This window comes from Haliaeetus leucocephalus, unplaced genomic scaffold (assembly GCF_000737465.1).
Source record: "Haliaeetus leucocephalus isolate CR32 unplaced genomic scaffold, Haliaeetus_leucocephalus-4.0 Scaffold228, whole genome shotgun sequence".
Taxonomy (NCBI): domain Eukaryota; kingdom Metazoa; phylum Chordata; class Aves; order Accipitriformes; family Accipitridae; genus Haliaeetus; species Haliaeetus leucocephalus.
The window spans coordinates 23,447,782-23,462,652 of NW_010972664.1; the positions used below are offsets into that span (position 1 = coordinate 23,447,782).

The 14,871-nt window shown below is 49.5% G+C and overlaps 1 protein-coding gene across 1 annotated transcript; it reads right to left on the minus strand.

The window, feature by feature from the left end:
- Positions 1–12,191: 12,191 nt before the first annotated feature.
- On the minus strand, positions 12,192–13,420 carry LPAR5 (lysophosphatidic acid receptor 5). The gene has a single exon (XM_010567553.1). It carries the CDS (start codon positions 13,302–13,304, stop codon positions 12,192–12,194), a length of 1,113 nt encoding a protein of 370 aa, XP_010565855.1. The 5' UTR covers positions 13,305–13,420.
- Positions 13,421–14,871: the final 1,451 nt, after the last annotated feature.

Sequence of the window (14,871 nt, forward strand, 5' to 3'; positions counted from 1 at the left end):
TTTCCCCCCGGAGCAACCCCCCCGCCGGCGGCCCCCCCCCCCCCCCCCGGCCTCGTCCCGGTGAAACCGGAGAAGGGGTCTACCGGGTGCACTCCTACGGCCGCGCGCCCACCGGCAGCCCCTGCGCCGGTCACCGTCACTGGCAGTACTGGCGAGGTGTGGTCCCTTTGTCTGGTGGCTTTCCGGCGGCGGATGCAGGAGCCCCCTTCGCAAACTCCGTGTTTTACAGGGAGTCCCCCTGTGGCAGATCTGTTAACGGGGAAAGCGTCTGCAGGGGAGCGCAAAGGCGGCGGAGGATGCAGCCTGCAAAGTGCCGCGCGTTCTCTTCTGCCCGTCATACGTTTTATTCACGGATGATCTTCTGGCGTCGGCTAGAAACAAGCAAGCAAGCGGACGCACACAGCGCTCCACGGTCTTGGAGAAGGAGCTCTGGGCTCGGAGCCTGGGAGCACTGAGTCCGTTCAACCATCCTTCCCGCTTGCCGTTTTTCACATTTCTGTGCACCTGGGCACCCGCTGAGTAGGTGTCAAATCTGCATTCTCAGGAAGAGAGCTGTCTTTCGCTTCTTCTACACAAAGAGTAACTGAAGGGCCGAGCGAGGTCACGTCAGGCTGAGCTAACGCAGAGCTTTAGTTTGTAACGTATGGTCCGTACTACACCATCTGCACGTGACGTGTTTAGATCAAGGTTACATCTGTTTAGTAAAACATCGAGAACGCCTAATGCAGAGGAGGAACTCGAACTGCTCCAAGCCTGGTTTTAATTGGATAGACCTGTGGTTCGGGCACACACTCAGGGGAAATCTGTCGCTTTTTGGGTGCTCCTGTCCCCTGGCTGTCCTCTACTGACCCACTGCAGTAGAAGTTGCTCCTCTCCCGGCTGTGGCGACCGAGCAGATGTGCGTGCTCGCTAAAGCATTCTCCAGCGTGAAGTCCAGCCCTTCACGGCACGACGGCTGCAGGAGGAGGTCTGAGCTAAGGAAGCCGGTCCGACCTCAGCGTCCGTGCTCGGACTCCGGTGGGGCATCCCGCTTTTCAGGGCCCGCCTGCTCTGCCAGCAGCCGTTCTCCTCCTCTCCCCTGCACGCCCTCCTTCCTCACCTCCCATCCTCCTCAGCCCCCGCAGCAGCTTCCGTGCCGTGCAGCCTTCCCCCTCTTGCACCTTTCACGGAGAAACGGGGCAACTGCTACGGCTGGGCTGCTGCCCCGCGGAGCAGGAGCCATATTTCTGCGGGAGCGATAGCTGCCGCTCAGCGCTTGCGAGCTGCAAGCGGGCACAGGAGGGGCGTTAGCGTCCCGGGCAGCGAGCCACGCCAGCCCACGGGCTCTCAGTTTGATTGCACTAAGTGAACAGGTGCCTCATCCTTTACTTTAAGAACTCACCAAATGTAATTTTGCCACTTGAAAATGTTCCATCTTAGGTGAGGCTTGAACATGTCCGCATTAGCCGTTTTTAGAGGTGTAACGAGACTGTTTTTAAATGATTTACGCTGGTGACACTGCTAACAGACCAACCGTCATCTGAAAAACTCCAGGTTTCAGGTTTGCCCTTCTCTCTTTCCGAAGAAATATTGCAGGCTTTGTGCGTGAAGTAGCTGTTTCCAGCTATCGGGCCTCATTCCTCCATCCGCCTCGCAATTCAGACAAAAGCTTCTGAGAAGGCATGACCTACGGCAAAGCAAGTGCTGTATTCCTGCCTTATTCTGAAGCTGCTAGGGACAGCGATGTGACTGATCCCAGAGTGGCGAGTTCAAGCTGCAGATCTTTGCAAGGAGAAAGTTACCAGCAGAGCTGGAATTAGACTGTCTGGGCATTCCTGCTGTAAACCATTCCGTTGCTTATAACTTTTACGATTGGAGTTGAAATTTTCCATTCTGGCTGTCTGCCTACACCTGATTCTTTATAATTTTTTTTTTCTTTTTAAATATGGCTTCAGCCTGAACATTTCATCTACTCAGGCAAAAAAAAAAACCAGAGAAAAACATTTTGGTTTAGACTGTTAAAGTGTATGTTAAAATGAACAGCCCTTTACTATGAACAACTCCATGAATGAACATCCTCATCCGCTCCCTTTCCAGACTCCTTGGTAATATCACAGAGACTGAACCAAATGAATGAAGACTCATCTGTTTTGAAGTCTTTGGTTAACAAATCCTACACTTTTTTTTTTTTCTTGGGGGGGGGGAAGTTAGCAGACGAGATAGAAACCTCTTGATGTAAAAAAGGGCAAGGTGCTCCCAAGGTCGGTGCTGTACCTCTTCCTAATTCCTACACGCTCTGCCTGCTTCCCCTTACCATTACCATACCTGCCCTCCACACTGGCTTATTGCCCAGGCTGGAAGGGGTTTCACCAGAACTGCTGATGGGGCAGGTGACCGGGATGCCAGAGCTGGATGGGGTCCATCCAAAATCTGCTGGAGGCTGTGACTCTTCTCCGTTACCCATCCTCTTCAAAAAATGTGATGCCACAGGGGATAAAGTGGGACAAGCTGAGAGGGACTGAGCCCTACAAGGTGTGCCATTCCCGGACATGTTTCTGTCTCTCCAGCAACACCTGATATGTTTGCTGACAGATGCAGTCACCTAGACTTGAAGTAGAAACAAGGATGGCTTTAAGAACCGCCCCCAGAGCTGCACATAGGAACAATGTCTGACGTTAAAGTTGGTCTTCAAGTCTTTCTGTTATAATCTTCTTTAAACTGGTTCTTTCGTCAACAGCTGAATAAAATCCACCAGCCAGCCAAAACAAGGATATTGTACCTTACCAAGTTTCCATGCAGGAGTTGTGTGTAGAGCCAAGTGGAATCTCTCTTTCTGTAATTTGACCCCTTTTATGGATGCTCAGGCTTTTTTTTTTTTTTCTTTCTTCCACTTCACCCTTCCGAAAAGCCGTGGGAGCAACAAAATATAAGAAAGAGATGCTGACTTTCCTTGACCATCTCTCTCTTCAAAACTGTAGCCTGGGAATCACTCCCCAAGCTATTTGGGGAAGGAACTTGAGCTGGATTTGATGCAGGTTTGGTGCAGGATGAGGAGTATTAACTGGCACTCGTGAGCTACATGAGACGGGGAAGCTGCAAGCTCCAGGTGGCTGCAGGTTCAGGCACAAGCAAAGCCCCATCCCAGACTCCAAAAGCATCCATCACTGTGGCATGTGTCCAAAGAGCCGAGACAAAAGGCCGTTCTGGACATTTTCCCTGCCATCCAAGCACAGAGACGGTGCTATGAAATCCTGTGTTATTGGTAGGTTCGCTGTGCTGCCGGTGTCTCAAAGTGTTCCTCTGGTGGGTAGGAGCACAAGCATCTTCTCCGGTAGGTCTCAGAGCCTTTCTTGTTCACTTCAGGCTTTGTTGCAGTGCAGTGCCTGACGTCTCACGGGCAACCCTGGCAATCTGAACTATAAAGCAGGACAACTACCCTCCACAGCACTCAGCTGCTAACGAGAACTCTGCACGGGGAAGAGCTGTCTGCCAGACTCTGAGACCCCCACCCACCACCCCACTCAGCCTGACAGGCAGGAAAAGTGATACAAAGCTCAGACGGATCAAACCTTCAGCGCTGAGGAGGTTATTTCTCAGGACCACTAACGCCATCTCCACGCTAAACCCATGCCACTAGGAAAGACCTTTTTTTTAAAATTGTTTTTTAAATTGGTGAAGGCTACCCCCTATAGAGGGCTACAGAAGTCACCCCGACAGAAAGAGAAGTGGTGGAAAAGGCAGGCACAATCAGCTTCATCTCATGTTTTGGTGTCCCTGGGAAGTTGCTCTCCCAGCTGAATTATGGTTTTGGTGCAAAGTGCCTCAGGTTTTTGGAAGAGAGTAGTTTTTCTTAGTACTTTCAGACTGCATGTCTAGAAAATGACATGAGGAAGGACAGCATGGAGGGAACAGAGTAGCACAGGGTCAGGTTTGAAGAAAGCAAAATGGAGAATTCTGTGTACGACAGGGCCTTCTCAAGCTTCAAAAATAGCTCAAGTGATGAGCCTGACCATTTCCCTCTGAAGCATTGATGTCACCCTGCCTGTGGCAATGATCTACTTATCAGATTGATGATATATTGCTACTGGCAGTTACTCTGAAACAGCTAAAGTCAATAAATACCATTTCTAAATTAAGTAGCCAGAGAATTTTCCTATTGCTTCTCCTATATTTAATTCTTCCTTGTCCAGTAAGTCACGGTGTCTCACCCACTGGCTTTCCTTTCCCTCGCCATTAGAAAGTACAAAGTGCAGAATGACAGAATGACCCGTGTCACCTTTCTGTCTGTCTTACTCTTTTACTTTCTAAATTTCTCATTCATATTACCTCTGAACTAAGATGGCATTTCCCCCTCATTGCTTATAGCCGTGGGCTCTTTGGCCAGGTAATAAACTTCATGCAACCAGCTGCTAAATCTCACTGGTATTTTTCTATCACTGTGTTTCTTCCCAATTCCCCACATTGCTTCCCTCCTCCGGAGGCAGGTCCTTTCGGAGCACCAAGCGTGTGTGTTGGTGGTTCAGGTTCCACTCCAGATGCGCACATAAGGCAACCAGATCACGAAGACAACCTCCGATTCCCAGGCCAACAACTAATGCCTCGCTACCCATTGCAACGCACCCCAAACCCGAGCCAGCCTGTGGCAGCGCCGGTCCTTTCCCTGCTTACAAATTGTCACCAATAATTTCGGCAAGCGCTAATGAAGCACCCTTACTGTGGCTGCAGGAGTCTCTCGCATGTCTCCCGGATTAAGGTCGCCCATAGCACCCAGATTCAGGTCTCCCATAGCATCCCCCCGCCCCGGCCGCCCCTGCAGCTCCGCAGCCTGCCGGGCACACGGCGATGCTTTCAGCAGCTGCACAGCAGCGACTGCTGTCCCTAAGCCATAGCAGCATGTTTCCCCAACACTTCTTTTTTTTTTTTAACCTCCCTGTCCCCTCTGAATAGGCCCTAACCAGGGGATTTGAGTGCTGCAATCATGCAAATCGTCCCACCGGGTTTTTTGTAATGCTAATTATATCAAATGCATGCTCGTCAATGAGAACGCCTAATTCCCCTTGCTCATTATCTAGATGTTGCACACTGATATAGAAGCATCTGAAAAAATTCATCTCCTCGCAACACAGCATTTGTGAACCCCTTGCCGCCACCTTCGCCGCCCCTGCCTCTGCCCCAGAGCCCCCAGGTGATACTGGGCATCAGCACATGCACCAAATTGTCTCCCAAAGTCACCAATCCTTTGCCCCTTCTTGCAAAGGCTCTCGGCTTGAGACTTTGGCCTTTGATTCGCAGAATTGCTTAGGTCTTGTATTTGTGACTGAAATCAGTCGGAGCGACACAAAGAATGTATATGTGCTATATAGCACTCTGAAAAGTGACATCCAAAGTAATTCAGAACATACATTTTAGCTGCTGTTTCCTGCCTATAAAACAGTAATAATACCATATCGGCTTATGGGCCTCTTGTGAAAGAAGTTAATTCAAATTTATGAAGCTGTTGGATGCAGGGATGATAAATACTACAGAAAAGCATGAGAAGATCAGTAGCCCCGTTTGCAGAATGGAGTTCAGCTATGTGCATGCAGTAAATAGCTGATGGATTTGTATACTGCATGTGGGGGAAAAAAAAAAAAGAAGAAAAATAGCAAATAGCTACTTTTTTTTTCTCTTTCTGAGTGGTGTTCTTCCTACGCGGGGAACAAAGAAGGGACTTCGTGGGGAAAACAATCTGTCATTGCGTAACCAAGGACAACCGTGACACCTATGCACAAGGAGCCCACAAGGAGAAAACTAAGTCTGGCATTTCTGAACCCAAAGTGCAGGGCTTCGAAACCTTTTTTTTTGGGGGGGGGGTTGTTTTCATTTATGGCAGCGCTCCCTAAATGCGCGAGTTCAGCATTTGCCAGGCTCTGATCAGGTAAAACCCTCACGGAAGACGCTGGCCTGCGTGATGGGCGAGATGACTTTCAGATCCTTTTACTGGTGTTGCTTCTCTCTTCTTCACCTCGTACTGGGGTGCTGCTGTCCTGACGGCAAAATTGACTCCCCTTCTCCCCCCGCTCCCGGGCAAGAAGCACTCGCACCCTTACTTCCTTCTGGTTTACAGCTTCTTCCCTTTATTACCAATTTTTTTTTTTTTTTAAATTGCTTTTCCCCAAAGGCTGAGAGGACAGAGCAAGAATCAGAGCCGTGCCCTGCTGCACGACAGCGCAGGGCAATTAGCCTCGATGGCCGCAATCCTGGCCACGCCCCCCCCGGCTGGCAGCCACTACCCCCCCCGGGGGACACTGGGGGCCCCCCCCGACCCCAGCCCGCCCGGGGTACCCGCTCCCCCCCTCCCAGTAAAACCAGTTCCTGCGCCCTCAGGGTCCCCGCTCCCTCACGGCTACATCTCGGAGGGGGCCGGTGCTGCGGGGAGCTGCCCCCCCCCGATCCTCCTTCCCCTTCGGCCGTCTAACGGGAGCCCCCCCCCAATTTTCTCGCCGCCCCCCCCGGTTGGGCCCCGAGTCCCGCAGCCGCCGCCGGGGGCCGCTGTCGGCCGCGGAGAACGCGAGTGGGGCGGGAGCGGCGGGGCGGGGGGAGCCGTGTTTCTCTATAGATTGGTTTGGATTTGGACACTCTTTTGTTGTTTCAGATTAAAAAAAAACAACAGCGAACCAACCCGGATCAGAAAGCCAGCGGTAACGTTGGTCACAACGACGTTTTTCGCCGCAAAACGTGCTTTTGGGGGAAAGCGCTCCCCTCGGTTCGGCTCGCCCCGGCTAACGGCTGGCGGGGGGGTTTTGCCCACGCAGGGACTCCTGGAGGGCGAGGGGTAAGAGACCGCCACCCTGCAGGGATCCCTCTGAACCCGGGACAGCCTGTTCCAGGTTTGGTCCTGTCATCTCTGTCCGTTCCCGATGCGGCGACAGGTTGCTTTATAGCCCAGTGATGTCTGTACTGGTTTTCTCCTTTTTTTTTAACCCCCCATCTTTTTCTTCTTTTTTTTTTTTTTTTTTCCAGACAGAGTCAGAAAAGGTCTTTCATCATCACTTTGTGGTGAAAAGTTTGATCCTTTCCCTCCACCCCTTCCCCTCCCGGAGAAAAGTACTTTCTTGTTCCCTTGTATTTCAGGGAGTGAAGCGGAGAGTGACTGCCTGCGCTGCAGGCGGTGGTATTTGCAGGGCAGGGACGTTTTATAGCTGGCATGGAAGACTAGATCGCCGCTGCCTTGTCACTGTTACTAGCTGAGTGAACTAGGTTAAAGCAGTGATAGCTATGTCTGGCTCCCAAATATCCTCAAAGAAAATCAGCAGCATAGCAGGTTCTTCAGTGATATGACGCTATTTCTTCTTATTTTGCTTGGGAGCCCTTAGAGACCGCTATCTCGCCGTGCAAGATGCTACGCAAGCCAAACAAAAAATGATCCACGCCCAAAGATCTCTTCGAGTGTAAGAGCAGAGACAACGGATGACATGGAAATGTAGGAAACCCTGAGATGATTTTGGTCAGCAGGTCGTACAGCGGTATCAGCGCAGCAGCAGCCTGGCCTCTGCCGAGATTCTGTTAGCATTGCAGAACACACGAGTTCGAAAGAAAGGCTTCAAAATCAACTCATGAAACGCAAAGCTGAGACTGACCGCTCTCGGTCACAGGATCAAGGACTCGGGCTGCAGCTGGAAGGCAGGCAGGGTACACAAAGTATATATAATCCAAGCGAGAACAGCTCTAAGAGGGAATGATAATGAAGAAGCTGGAAAAATGCTTGGGATATCCGATCAGCATCTAAACCACAAGGTCAGAGAATCATACAATTATTTAGGTTGGAAGGACCTCTGGAGGACATATGTTTCAACTCCCAGCAACTGGGGGGGAGAGGGAATAATCTCCCAAGCTCAAAGCAGGCACAGCTTAAGTTGCTCAGGGTGTTTGTAATCCAAAAGACATGTTTTGTTGGAGGGATACATCAAGCGGTGGGAGGCATACACCCAGTATGTGGTGGAAGGAATACAGACAGTAATAAAAAGAATTTGAAGGTTAAGTCTGGCTTGCTCTGGGACTTCTGAAACAACTTTTCAAGCTGACTTAGAGAACACAGAGCGTCAGTGGGTTTCTAGAAAGTGTAAAATACATTTAAGATCACGATTAATAGTTGTAACAATATGTTTCGATATCATCCAAATAAGGCACCATTTCCAGAAGTGACTGGCACGTCTGTTCTGGAAGCCAAAAGACTTGAAATCCTAATGTATTTATGCATTTTTGCAGATACCTTGTCTGAGCCATATAGAATAAGCATTCTGTGCTCCTTTGCCATCTCTCTGACCTTTCACTTGTTTAGTCTTACTTGATAGGAAGACATTTGTTTGATGTTCACATCTGAGAGTGACACAAGTGCAGGGAAGCAGCAAATGGCATCTTTTACCCCTGACATGCTTAGGAATACTAATTCAAGAATAATCGCAGTAGGACGTAGAGGGTCAATTATAGAAGTTGAAAAGGCTTTGCTCAGCTTATATTCTCATTTAACTTTCCTTTCTTGAATACCATTGCTTTACGTAGTTTGTTCCTGTTGTTTTAAACACAGGCTTTAAAGTGGTTCCGTTTTGTAGCAGTTGGTATTGTTGGACACCATCATACCCTAGGACTTTCAGATTTGTTTGTTTGGCTTTTTTTTATACATACTTGTTAAACAGAAGCTATAAAGCAAGATAGGGTGAGTGACTCATTTCACTGAGAGACAGTACATGCATGTTCTCTTCTTTATCACCGCGTGATGGAATAAAAAATTCAGGCTAAGAAAGGCAAAAACGCAGAAGCAGAAGACCTAGCAAACACTGATTCTCTCTGGCAGACATGAAAAATATCCAAAATCCCCTCCAGAATCTAAAGCGATTAAATTTGACTAGAATCCTCAAAAATGAAACAAAACCAATGCAAGCTGAAACAGACTGAAAACCCAAAGGACAAAATGCAACAGCCCGCACTGGGCACACCATTGCCTATATATAACAATTAAGGAAAGCCTTCAGAAACCCAAAGTCAGGAACTTTTCTGCTGTGTGTGGCATGACCAATAGCCCCCATTATTGTTAAACTGGTTGATGTGATTCATTAAGAGATGAGCTTTTCAGTTATTTATAATTTTGTCAAAATATTTGAGCTAAAATTTTCTCTGCTGGAGGTGGAATATTTATAAAATGTTCCAGGTAAAAATAGTTCTGCTATTTTCAGGAATTAAACTATAAGAAAAGATGATGTTTTCTGATGTTCTTTTTGAGAAGTTGTGTTTTGGCGGGGGGGGGGGGGGGAGGAGTAGCCTCTTCCGAAAGAGTGGCGTCCGCCACCTGACATTTCATTCATGCCTGCCAAGAGAAGACGGAGCCAGACTCTGCTCGCAGTGGTCCCTGGGAAAGCACAGGAGGCAACAGCCAGCACTTGCAACAAGGGAAATTCCTGCAGAGCATTAGGAAAAGCCTCTCCCCAGGGCATGTTTCAGCACCGGCTGTGCTGTGCGTGCCCCGAGAGACGCTGAGGAATCTCCATCCTTGGAGGTGCTCAGCACACACCTGGATGAGGCCCTGGCCAACCTGAACTAGCTCGGGGTCCTGGGTGCATCCTCCCCGCTCCTGGGGCTTTGGCTGTGTGAGCTCGGGGCCAGGTCAGAGACAGGGCAGTTGAGGCTGCCCCTTCCCTCTGGTGACTTTGGGGAGAGTTTTCAGAAAGCTCTGCTGGAGCCTCAGCCAGGGCTGATCCCCTGCCCCAGGAGCTGCTTTTAAGCTGGTGCTCTGGCCCTTGCCTCCTGCCTGAGCAGTCTTGCCCGTGCCTGGCCGTGCACTGTGTCGATCTAGACCCACGGACAACCTTCCTGGCTTGACCCGAGACCTGCCTTGTCACGACGGACTCATCTGGCAATCACCGGACTGTTGCTCACCCGGTTACTGCCTCCAGACCTGACCCTGATGCTGACTTGACTTCTTAGATTAACCTTGGACCTGCCTCGTCACCACAGGCTTGTCTGGCAATCTAGATTCTCGGCTGAACCCGGCTGTCATCACTCTACCAACCACATCTACCCCTTGCTGGGGAAGCCCTTTCCTCTGCCTTATCACCACGGTTGGCTCTTGGCTGCCGTTCCTTTGGGGAGCAGCCAGCCCTCACGGACCCCAGCAGCCTGCTGTGAGCAGGGAGTTGGGGTAGAGACCTCCAGAGGTCCCTTCCCACCCAAATCTTTCTGGAAATTTATGACAGTGCTCTAGCCAAGTTAAAAGGAAAGAAAAATTCAACTTCTCTGGGCAGGGAGGAAAACATAGCGGTGAAGGCTCTCGGTGCTCAGGTGCATGGCGTATTAGATCTGGGGAAGGGAGAAAGGACCAGAGGAACAGGGACAAGGAAAGGGGTCTAGGTAATAGGAAGGTGGAGGACGATGTGGAAACGGACAGCAGTGCAGCTGCTGTAATATCGCTCCACTACCCCATAAATCCTGGAACAAAAGGGTAACATCAGACCCTAGCAGAAGGTACGCACACAGCTCTGCTTCCTCTGCAGCTGCACTATGTCACAAATGACTCACATTCACATGGCAGTCCTGAATTTTCGAAACAGAAATACCTACTGCCCCGCAAGCCCTCCTCCACCTTTCTCACTGCATGTCTCAGACACAATTAAATGTCCTTCCTCTGCAGACATATTTCAAGGCTGGTCTGCTGGTGATGCACGGGCCGAGAAAGGGGACAGAGCTGGACTACCTGGGGTGTGTGTCTCCCAAGGCAGCCTGTGACGCAAGGATCTCTCTGTGGAGAGGCTCATCATCTTCTACAGGTCTTCTCAAAGACCTGCTTCTACAGTAGTAGAGATCTGCAAGGGAGACTGGAAAGATGGATTTAAAACCCCATATCACCTAAACTGTATTGTAACACTAAACCACAATGCATTGCAATCCATTTATTCCCGCAGCAGTGATGAGGTAGGGACTTGAAATAAGATTCATTGCTCTTTTAGAAATCTAAGAACCAGGCCTTTACTCTGAACAGCATTTCTTGTCACTTTCCCTTACCATTCTTTTAACGTTTTCCAAAAAATTCAAATACACCCTAATGGACCCACTCTGGGATAGCCCGAGTCCTGCTGGAAGCCACAGAGGGGCTGTTTTGCAGTGCAAGTGGAAAGGCAACCCTTGGTCACTAGCAGGAGAGCATAACTGGGGGTTCTGGCACTGCCGCTGTACAGCTCGATCTCTTGCTGCTGGGGAGATTTATAGGGCTTTCCCATACAGTGTGGGCTGAAAAAGCATGTACAAACAGTGCAAGCAAATATATTTCACTGCAGCCTCATTCTGTGACATCATTTCTTTTTAACAGTGCGAATCACTCAGACCTGAAATCAATCACCCTAAGGCCAAGCGACAAGGAAGGCCAAAGCACTAGTGTTAATGGGAGCTTCAGAAATGACGACAGTGTTGGTATCTTGTCTTTTTTCTGGGGCCATTACGAATGTCGGGTGTATTTTTAAGTACGCTAGCGTTTCCCAAGACGTTTGGCTTTAGGTAAATGTATAGCCATTGTATGGCATGTGTGTGCACAGCTGCACAAGCGCATTTGACATACCTCCTAAAGGTTGTTTTGCTAAGGTCTGTGACTTACTATACAACTAGGAACCTCTTTTCTGCAGGAGTACTAAACACTCAGCTATTCTCCTTGACCCCAACAAGGGTTGCTAAATACTTAAACTCTTTTGGAAAACTAAGACACTTATTTAGGCGCCCCAAGCTGGACTTAAGACCCAAATCAAAGCACCTAGTTAAAAAAACAACAAAGTTGCCCTCAGTCATTATGACTAAATTCATTCTGTCCGCAGCGAGTACCCATAGCTGTGTTCCGATTATCCCCAGAACTGCTTCACGCTGCAGTGCGGCCAGGAGGTGCTCAGGCAGGGTGGGCTTGCTATAGGAATCTATGCTGACCAGAGCTGGATGCACTAGGTTTGCTTCAAGTCCTTGTTCCCCACTATGTTTCCTGTACCAAAAGAGTCAGGTGAGACCACGTCACCAAGACATCTCCGTTTATTCAAAACAACCTTTCATCTTTCAGCTTTGTATCATCACGTTCACCCACGTACAGTCTGCTGCGCTCCCTCAAACAGTTTGCTAAGTTACCCTGAGCTGTTTCCCACAGTCTTGCTGTAATTATTGAATGGGTGACTCTGCAACTCTGCAACGGTGTGACCTTTCTGTGGTTATATTTCCGAGTCCTCGATAGGGCCATTCAAAAATACTGCAGTAGGAAGCGATGGCAAAGATTCATTGGGACAGATGAAGTCCCCCAGTGGGAACTGTTTCACTTTTGAGACAGCGTGGCCTCGGGCTGACTTATTGTGCACAACCTGCTTCTTAAGCATCCCTATCTCTGAGTCCCAGGCTTGTCCCCGCCGCAGTTTCTTAAAGGTGTTACGGAAACCCTCAGTACTGAAGTAGTAGATCAAGGGGTCCAGCGTGCAGTTCATGCTGGCCAACAGCATTGTTATAATTAATACTTGGCGCACGGAGACCTGTGTTTCTTGCTCAGCCTTCACCACCCGGGCCTTTATCATCCCATAAACTGCCAGGGTAGTGTTGTAGGGCACAAAGCAAATGATGAAGATGACCAGATTGACCAAAAGGAGACGGATGGTCTTCTGCTGTCGCAGGGTCTTCGTCTGGCTGTCCTGGCAGAGCTGCTGAAAGATCCGAATCGAGCAGTATGTCACAGAGCTGAGAGGCAGGAGAAAACCCAAAATTTCAGCCAGGACGACGAGGGGAAAGAGGTTATTCTGCCACATGTTGTCACTAAAGCTTTCAAAGCACAGATAAGCGGTCTGGTTCTGCAGCTCGCAGTGGTTTTGCTTGTGGACTATGGCTGTGGGGATGGAGCCCATGAAGATCACAACCCAGACGATCAGGCAAAGGAGCTTGGCCACCTTGGGGCGCCGCAGATGCCGCCAGCGAAGCGGGTGGACAATGGCAACGTAGCGATCCAGGTTGATGCACATGAGGAAGAGGCAGCTACCATACATGTTGATCTGGAAGACAGAGCCAGAGACCTGGCACAAGGTGTTACCAAAAGGCCAGTGGTGGTTGGAATAGTAGTAGAGTCGCAGCGGCAGAGGGAGCGTGAAGGTGAGGTCGCTCACGGCCAGGTTGACCATGTAGATCATCACTACAGACTTCAGGCGCAGGTAGCGGATGAATATCCATAGGGCCATCACGTTCAGCATCAAACCTGTAATGAATATCAGGATGTAGCCGGGCAGGAGGAGGTAGTGGTGAAAGCTGTAATCCTTGCATGTCCGAGACATATTGGAAGCTGACATGCCCAGCGGGAATCAGGGGAGGGTCTTGCTGAGATGGTTGAGCCTGCTGGTGGGCTAAGGAGGCACAGAGAAAAGCACTGAGAGAAGTCATTCCCCTCTAAGAAGCGACAGGCAGGTCATTCCCCTCATTTGCAGCTGGGAGGTGGATGGGCACATCTCTCTCTTGACTGGTGCTGCTTTGGATTGCTGGTCCGTGGTCATCTGGCAGGGGTGGTGATGTAGTCACCTAGAGTCAGCTTCTGCCGCTGGTTCAGCAATTCTTTCTGGTGGTTATGGGGAAGCTGATGCGATGGAGGGTCATTGCCAGTTGTCAGCACAATTCCTGGTCAGAGTGGAAGACCAAGACAGAAGAGTTTAAGTTAGAGAAGGAAATCTCTTGAAGTATTAAAATCCCACCATGGTGGCTTCTGCAGCAAGAGCTCACAAAAAACCCACAAGACTAAGAAAAATGGACAGTAGAAAAGTGAGTAATTATATGGCAGAAGAAGCCAGAGCACAGAGGAGGTAATTGTTGTACAGAATCATTTATTGCTCAGCCCCAGAAAATGAACGTTGCTTTGATCACTGCTGGAAGCACATGTATACAAGAAAGGGACAGCACAAGAGCACACAGGGGAAGTAGTCAAGCCAGCTCCAGAAAAAGAAAGAGAAAGAGAGAGAGAGAGAGAAAGAAAAAGAAGAGAGCAAGCGTTTTGAGGGAAAAATGCTGACTGGAACGAACTTTAAATAAAAACTGCATAGTATTGTTTTATATGAGAGAAACAGGACTTTGTACATCCATTGCAGATAAAAAGAATTATACTACAGTTAGACTTGACTCCACCCTAGCTCCTTTTCCTAGGTGAAACAACCCACACATACCCGAGTCCCAGCTAGTTGGAATTCCTTACTTTTCTTACATTCATACAGTTCCTTTAGTGTTCTCACCTGCATGGGACCAGTGGTATTTATTTGGATTGCATGTCCTCAGATCGTTTTCCCACTTACAACACCGTAAAGCATGTCGCAGCCCATGTCCCACAAACACCGAGCAGCACAGCCAGGTAAGGGAGCGCACAGTAAAGAAGGAAGGGCCATGGGATTCGTGTGGACAAACACACCTGTGACTCCAAAGTAGCGTGAGGCTGGTAACCCCTTTAGATACTAACGGTAGCACTGTCCTGCCAAACGCTGATCAACTGGAATGAGTCCAGTGGAAGGCCACCAAAATGGTCTGGGGGCTGGAGCACTTGCCCCAAGAGGAGATGCTGAGAGAACTGGTCTTGTTCTGCTGGAGAAGAGAAGGCTCCAGGGGATATAAGAGCAGCCTCCCTGTATTACGTTTGCATGGCAATATTTTGGTAGTGGCGGGGCTGCAGGGGTGGCTTCTCTAAGATGCCAGAAGCTTCCCCTGTGTCCGATGGAGCCAATGCCAGCCAGCTCCAAGATGGACCCGCTGCTGGCCAACGCTGAGCCCATCAGTGATGGTGGTAGCACCTCTGGGAGAACAGATTTAAGAAGGGGGATAAAACCTGCTGTGCAATAGCAGCTGGAAGAGAAAGGAGTGAGAATATGTGAAAGAAATCCC

Excerpts from the sequence above, each read along its gene's own strand:
- LPAR5 (XM_010567553.1), bottom strand. The coding sequence starts at position 13,304 with ATGTCAGCTTCCAATATGTCTCGGACATGCAAGGATTACAGCTTTCAC.